The sequence below is a fragment of the Procambarus clarkii genome, chromosome 35 (genome assembly GCF_040958095.1).
Source record: "Procambarus clarkii isolate CNS0578487 chromosome 35, FALCON_Pclarkii_2.0, whole genome shotgun sequence".
Lineage (NCBI taxonomy): Eukaryota > Metazoa > Arthropoda > Malacostraca > Decapoda > Cambaridae > Procambarus > Procambarus clarkii.
This window is the reverse complement of record NC_091184.1, coordinates 30,686,541-30,694,503: the sequence shown is the minus strand read 5'-3', so window position 1 is coordinate 30,694,503 and position 7,963 is coordinate 30,686,541. Positions and strand designations below refer to the sequence as shown.

At 39.0% G+C, this 7,963-nt stretch overlaps 1 protein-coding gene across 2 annotated transcripts in view; it reads left to right on the top strand.

Annotated features, from left to right (window-relative positions):
- The first annotated feature begins 473 nt into the window (after window positions 1–473).
- The window catches only part of LOC123768492 (centromere-associated protein E), a 47,113-nt gene continuing 39,623 nt past the window's right edge, over window positions 474–7,963 (top strand). For both annotated transcript variants that reach the window (XM_045759096.2, XM_045759095.2), the window contains exons 1-6: window positions 474–806; window positions 2,269–2,453; window positions 4,161–4,283; window positions 5,014–5,125; window positions 5,689–5,839; window positions 7,859–7,954. In XM_045759096.2, coding sequence (XP_045615052.1) covers window positions 2,297–2,453; window positions 4,161–4,283; window positions 5,014–5,125; window positions 5,689–5,839; window positions 7,859–7,954 — 639 coding nt within the window. In that variant the 5' untranslated portion in view covers window positions 474–806; window positions 2,269–2,296. The remainder of the gene's footprint in view (window positions 807–2,268; window positions 2,454–4,160; window positions 4,284–5,013; window positions 5,126–5,688; window positions 5,840–7,858; window positions 7,955–7,963) is intronic.

The following is a 7,963-nucleotide window of genomic DNA, read 5'->3' as shown; positions in this document are numbered from 1 at the left end:
AACCATTCCGTTCGTATATGCGCTGGTTTGTGTTCGCTGTTGTTCTCGTCTGAATAAATACATGGCACTTGTTCATATAATTAGCGCTTCCATTATTAGAATTATTTATCCATTATTAGAATAACAAGGTGCAAACCATATCCCCTTACAGTTGAAATCTATTTATTTATATACAAGAAGGTACATTGGGTTGCGAGAGTACATAACATTTATTAAGAGGTACATTGTAGCAAGATTAACATGGGCGACCCTTTTGGAAACGCATGGAAATGCAACACTTGGGTTGGTCTCGCACGCCCATGTGATCCGGAGTTGGAGCGTGCGTCGGTCCCGCACGCTCATCCTCATGTTAGTAGTGTTTTTAACGGGGTGAGAATAGCTTGAGCTACCTCATCCCTTTGTGTGTATTTTACCTCAATAAACTTATTTCTATTTCTATTTCTATTTCATGTTAGTAGTTGCCAGACGCGGCAGGATAGACGTCCATTAGGTAGCTTCTCCCGAGGCCGTGATTGGTCGGCCCGCCCGAGGAGCCGCGCCCTGATTGGTCGAGGGCGGTGTTTTGGAGGGTGAGGGCAGAGTTTAAACCAGGAGAGGCGGCCAGCGAGGCTGTTTTAGTCTGCTTGGGCGTGTTTGAAGGCGGGTATTATTGGAGGTTATGGCGGGCGTGCAGGTGGTGGGCGTGTGAGGGGAGAGGGAGAGCAGCGCGCCATAATACAGCCCCACACACCAGGGCTGTGGCATACTTCACTCCCACACTTGGAGACATCACACTCGAGAGCATCACCTTTGTGGCCAGTTCTTCAGTAAGGCTAAATACCTTTATTCTTATTAGTTGGTCTCGGGAAGCTTACGTAGTTGTACATGTTATTAATACTACTAGATAGTAAGGTACTTTATAATTTGTAAGTTTAGTGAGCCGTTCTTGTGTAAGGGCTATAACTCGCTATTATGGGGTGTAAGTATGGGGGTGTAATTATACATGACCAGGTCATACAGCGGTGTTTCCACAAAGTTTGTATAATAACCATTATTTATATATACAACAAGCTATGTTACATTATATTATATGATACATTACATATGATACATTATATTATGATACATTACATATGATACATTATATTATATGATACATTATATTATGATACATTACCCTATGATACATTATATTATGATACATTACCCTATGATACAGGGTAGCATGATAAAGCAGGAAAGACTCTCCAGTTTATACTCAAATCAAATCAAATGTTTATTTAGGTAAGGTACATACATACAAGAGATTTTTCAAAGAGTGATGGATTTATATATAGGGCTAGTACATACAATGCCTAAAGCCACTATTACGCAAAGCGTTTCGGGCATGAAAAACTTAAATGACTAAAGTTTAATACTAATTGAGCATAAAGAGTAAAATGAAAACATGGACTGTATTGTGATGCTGTATTGTGTATTCTGTATTGAAAGCTGTATTGTGATTACTGTACCTACCTGTTGACTATTGATGATGCTGAGGATCAACGTCCCTATGACCCCGTTTCTGACCAGGCCTCCTGGTTGCTTGTGTAATCAGCCAGAGTGATGTGGCTGCTCACACCATGACCTGATAGTCACCGCCTGGTGATCAAAGAGAGATCTTTCATAAGAAAGCAGTATACCTTGCTAGTAATTACCCGGGTGTAGTTACAGGATGAGAGCTATGCTCGTGGTGTCCTGTCGTCCCAGCAGTATTATGTAACACATTGAAACTACTGTACTGTACTGACAGTTTTGGCTTCCACCACAACCTCACTGTCGAAATCCTTTTCTAGGTCCAGATACACGCAGTCCTGTGTATATGCATGGAAGCTTATGATAGGCTTAAAACATAGGTTTAAAACAAAGATAGGCTTTGGTGTGCAGTTTATCATTTAAACAAATGTCAAAATACTGTAGATAAATACCATAAGGATACACGACATGTATTTATAACCGTTTACAACACAAGAAATGCAGCTTATCATAGATTGTCAGCAGATACTGTATGTAATTGACACTAGCCTAACTTGATTAGTAAATATAATGCATAGAGCATTTTATAGAAGACTTGGTCTTTATTTACCATTGGTGATTAGCCATACTGTATATCAGAACTATTTTGTTTCGTTAGTGTGTAGTGTGTTCTTGTTACTTATACTAATACAAGTTATTCTTGTATTAGTCTCTCTTTCTTGCATCTGATGTATGTGTGTTTTGTATTTCTTAATTTTTAAATTATAATTTCAGAAATTGATGCAGTCACTGTAAAGAAATCATGTCTGACAATATCCTTGTGGCTGTTCGGTTGCGGCCATTGATCTCACGGGAGGAAACAGCCTCGGCTGCACTTCACTGGCAGATTGGTCCAGAGAACACACTATCCCAAATTGATCCATCTTCTAAGAAACTCCTGTCTGCTCCTTACAAATTTGGTGAGTACACTGTTACGGTATAAAAATATACTGTACAATACCTGGTCTGATCAGCCAGTAAAAAAATATACCAGTACAGTACTGTACCAGAATACTTAGTACTTATTGTACCTGTATTGTGTATAACATTTTATTACTTTTATTTTAACAATTGTTGGAAATAAATTAAAGCAGTCAGTCCTGGACTCGCCCACATTTTGTCTTTCCTAGAATTTGGTCGATGAGACTTGCAGCAGAACTGGGACCATGCTGTTGAATGGCCCTCGTCTCCTTTGAGGACGGGTCTGTTTTATCATCTTGACTGTATGAGGAAGGTTGCACCTGTTTTTTTAGGTCTTTCTTGAGGGTTGATCCCTTGAGGCTGTCAGCTGTGCTATGCTTGCTCCTGCTTTTTATTGCAAGGTTGGGATGTATTAGCTCCATGTCGTCCAGGAGACTTTCAACAAAATTGCAATGGACTACAAGGCTCACATTTGCTTGGCTGTAGTTCTTTGTTTGTCTGGTGCACAAGATCATCTTTTGAGCATTTACAAGGTAATCTTGGATTCATACCTCTAAATTCCTATTCCCCTTTGCCTAGTTGTCTGCTGTTACTTCTGCAGGTACCATTCTCAAACTGTTTGCTCTACTCTTGTGGGATGCTGTGACAGATGTCTAACAGCTTGCCATACCTGTTGGTTTTTCCATTTTGAAATCTCTAAGAGTCTACTGGTCATTCTTCCTCCTGTTTGCTTCCCATTGCTTTCTCAAAGGTTTCACTGGTTTTAGCAGCAGTAGCTTATGGCCAGTCCAGCAGCCGTGTTCTAATTTCTGTATTTTAGGTGCACGTCGTTTGGCTTGTTCAACAGCTCTGATGCAAGGGTGCACTCTGCGTTTGCCTTGGTTTGGCAGTCAGCGAGGTTCGTCTCCCCAGCCTTTTCATGTTACAAACACCCTGGCAATGACATAAGAGAAGGGAAGAAGTCTGAGCATTTTTTTTTTTTTTTTTTTTTTTTTTTTTTTTTTTTTTTTTTTTGCATGTTAGATTCTGAGGAACTTTTTTAGTAGGACAGGTATGTGGAATCTCGGGGTCTGATGGGTTTGTACCCCCTCCCTTCTCCCCTTCCCTCTGGTGTCTCGAGAACCTCTTCATCTCTCTACTCCTCTACTCTACAACATCACTTATGATTTGGAGCAGGAAGTGCTCGCGTCCTTACTGAACTTCTTTCTCATCCCCCAAGCAAGATACTATCAAGCCTCAGTTTATTCTCGGTCTATGTTCTAAACAGGTACATTCCTTGTCCCACATTTTGGATGACTGCTGTAGCTCAGGTTTGCCAGGCAGTTTTGAGTGGCTCTTGGTTCATTTCTCTGGATCTCAAGATACCTATCGAAACGTCTCCAGCCACCCATAATTCGGGGATTGGCTGGGGTTCAGAGTATGGCTCTTCTTGTACTAATTTCAGGCTTTGGTGTTTGGTCTGCATGTGGCTCCCAGGATAGTCTTCTGGGGGTCTGAATTTTGGCATACCTCAATGACTGGCTGGAGTAGGCCCCCAGTTGTTTTGACTTGTACTATATCTCATTTCTTTCAGGGTGATCCTTCAATGTTACTACAGTACATTCGAAAGTTCATGCTTTTTAGCATCATTATCAACATTTGCCCTATAGTAGTGCTCTTTGAGGTATATATGTTCAATATGATCAGTTTTGCCCTCTACTTTACAGATCGTGTGTATGGAGTAGAATATGATAATGAAGATGTGTATATTGAAGTAGCAGAACCAATCGTGGAGAGCGCTTTAGCCGGATTTAATGGAACCATATTTGCTTATGGTCAAACTTCATCTGGTAAGTGAAGTGTTGAATTTGATATCTTAAATTTCTCTTCCTGTCACCTTCAGTCAAAATATTTTATTGGACAGTATTGTGCATAATTATCAGTGACTAAATGGGGTGAAAATAGCTTGAGCTACCTCATCCCTTTGTGTGTATTTATATCTCAATAAACTTCAGTTTCAATCAGTGACTATGGGGGAAGTGAGCAAGCCAGCTCTTTATGCCCCACATAATAGCCTTGTTGTGTTGTAATTTAACTATTCTGAACTTCAAAATCTTTGAACCTGCCTTAAGGTTGTGGATGGAGGTGGCTTCCACAAGTTGTCCACTTGATTTCATTCCACTTGATCACCGGGACAGGGTGATCAAATGCATTTAAATGCATTTGTTTTCTTGTCAATAGCTCCTTTTTTCAATGTTTTTTTTAGTACTCTTCTTCGGTTTTCTGCACTGCCTATTAAACCAGGAGTTTACTTTTGCCTTTCTCATCCACTGGGTGTAGTAGCTATGTAGGTGGGACTAGAACTGGATCTTGCTCTCCAGGTAAGCAAATCTACTTCCTCCATTTCCACTAACATCATCATATGCCTGTTGCACTAACTAGTGCTCATTGTACTTCGTACTCATTATTACACTAAGTACGTTACTATTTTAGAGATGTATATGGTATGGCTTTGTTAGATTTTATTGATCAACTCACTGTATAATATGAGCATTCATTAGTGTTATTTCCCACACTCAGGCAAGACGTTCACCATGATGGGCAACAAGGATTCTCCAGGCATAATTCCCCTGGCCATCCAAAATATCTTTAGGTCCATAGAGAATACTCCAGATCGTGAATATCTAATAAGGTTAGTACCCGTCTGTGAATGTTTATTGTTAATTGGCATTATGGTTACTATACAGTACAGTACTGTAGTTTTTAATTCTTAAAAAGGCAGGTAAAATAAAAAAAATATAGGTAATAATTGTTACTTCAATGTTACTGTTTCTCAGGGTTCTCTGCCAATATAAAATACTATAATTCATTTTTATTTATATTACATTCATATACAGCCACTAGCATGCATAACGTTTTGGGCACGTCCTTAATCCTAATTTTCCCTGGAATACAACCCACCAAATGGTTTAACAACCAGGTTCCCATTCACTACTGGGTGAACAGAGGCTACAATTAAGGATTGCCACCCAGTCAATTCTCCTCGGCCAGGATACGAACCTAGGATTTTGGTGTCTTCAAGATATAATGTTTATCTTTTATTTATTTATAAAGTGTATATAGTAATATTATGTCTGATTGCATTAAAAGTGGTTCAGAAATCTACATCTGTTAATTTTCTATTTGGGTCTTTAAAATAATTTGGCAAAGATCTCATAAAATTCTCATTCCAATTAACAACTTAACATTTTTCAGAGTTTCCTACATGGAAATCTACAATGAAAATATAACAGATCTTCTTGCAAGCAGAGATCAAAGACTAAAGTCCCTTGCTGTAAGAGAAGATGTGTCGGGGGCTGTTTTTGTTGCAGACCTGAAGGAAGAGTGTGTTAACTCTGAAGAAAAGGCAAGTCAAAATAAACTTGTTTTCTTGTAAGTTATTTACTAATGCAATTATCCTGTTCCTCACAAGAATTTATACTGTATAGGCAGCCTTGGTTCTCTAGTCATGACTCGGAAGATATACTTGAGGGTGATTAGTTACAGCCTTTAACTTTTGAAACCGTCATCAACCGAATGCAATCCGTCACTAACATAGTCTGATATGCTGACTTAGCATCAGGTGTTGAGAAATGCTTAGCAGTGCTGAAGCCGTCCAGGATTTCTTGGATCAACTGTTGTCACTTTACTAACCTTGTTATAATTAATGCAAAACCTATTAGTGTCATGAGGTTTCTGTTCTGACAATATTGGTAAATGCTTTCACAGTGGCAGTTTTAGGTGCTAACCTCAGCTTGCAGGTGGCACTGTCAGTGTGTGTGTGCGAACTCCTAGTTGAGATTGGGGTTCTGTGGTACTGGTGTTCCAGGTTCTTGTGTTTCTTAAGGCTTTCTATCGATCGTGGTGTTTAATATCTTAGACCCGGTCTTCTGCAACTTGCATGGGGGAATAGATGGCAGATCTTGTCACATTTGCAGCTTTGTGGTGACAATATGAGGTTTTGATGGCCTTTCCACCTCTTTCACTCTGGAGCATTTCTGCTATGTTTATCCCAAGTCTTTCCTGTTCTTTTTGGATTCCCAGTTATTGCCCGTTAGTTACTTCATCTTGTTCAATTTTGGTGAAGCCTCTCCTGTTGACTTTTGGTGTGTTGCTGTCTCTTGTATTCTTTCACTTCTGGCCAGCTCATTTTCTTCCAAACCCTTCTTGGTGTTTAAGTCATTGGTTGGCCTTCTTTAGCCTTCCCACATTTTTTGTTCTTACCAAGGTTAATATAGCAGTTATTAGTGTGGTAGTGGTAGAGAATCTTAGGTTGCTGATAGAGGAGTATAGCCTTGATGCTAGTGCAGTTTGAAGAAGAAAAAAAAGGATTATATAGTTTGTGAGTAAAGTAGAGCAGTGGTGGAAACTGAAGGCATAAAAACATTGAAACATTCTAAGCATGAGTATTATAATAATGCTGTTTATTCATGACCGGTGCAGCATTGTAGTTTTGGGCTGGCTGTTGGTGGTGCGTTCAATCAGTAGCTGAAAGAAAATTACCAAAAGTATTGGGAACTTTAAGACCAGTTCAGAGTGACTAGAAGTTTGACAGAACTCATGTTGTAAAACAATCATTTTATTTTTCTGCCTTTTATAATAAAGACCAACCTGTGCAACAAATAGGTAAGTGGAAATAATTAATGTTTAATATGTTTTTGAGCAGAATTTTTATACAAACACAAATAGTTTCTTATATTTGTATGAAAATGCCAGCACTTATATTAAAGCTTTTGCTGTAAGATAGTCGGAAAAGTTAATGATGGCCAAATAAAAAGGGTAATTACTCAGTATTTGGAAATCTGAAACGATATGAACCGATATTTTGGAGGCTGCCATATGTTTTTCTGAAAAACACATACACCTCCCCCCCTCACACACACGCATTCCTTTCATGGCATATCCATGGAAAACCTATTTGAAGGTAGAATTTTGGGAAATGAAGACTGGCATCAATGCAGATGCCTGCCTCAGTGCCCCACAAACATGGCAAGGGCAAAAAACTTCTCAAGAAAACAGGTTGTCAACTTCCAGGTGCACTGTCGTAACCCTAGAGGCCGCATAGTAGCCAAAGACACTGCACGATACTGGACAGTACTGTTTAATATTGTATTAGGAAAAAGGCTTCAGTAGTTTTTAATAGTTTCACTGCTGCAATAGAAACTGTGAACAGTTGTTTAAATTAATGTTAAAAAAATGAAACCATGACTTCATTTAAAGTCTGTTTGTAATGTGTTGCTGCAATATGATAAAATTCTTGTAAAAATAATAAACAGGTCTATTGTTTGATTAAGAAATCACAGAATTGTTAATATAGGAGCCGTCCTTCTTTATTTTGTACTTTGTCATTTTTGCACTTCGGTAACTAATTCTTTTCATGCGACAGTTATTGGCCCTCATGCGTAAAGGAGACAAGAACCGTCACGTAGGAATGACAAACATGAATGAACGCAGTTCTAGATCCCACTCCATTTTTCGACTGGTAAGTAAA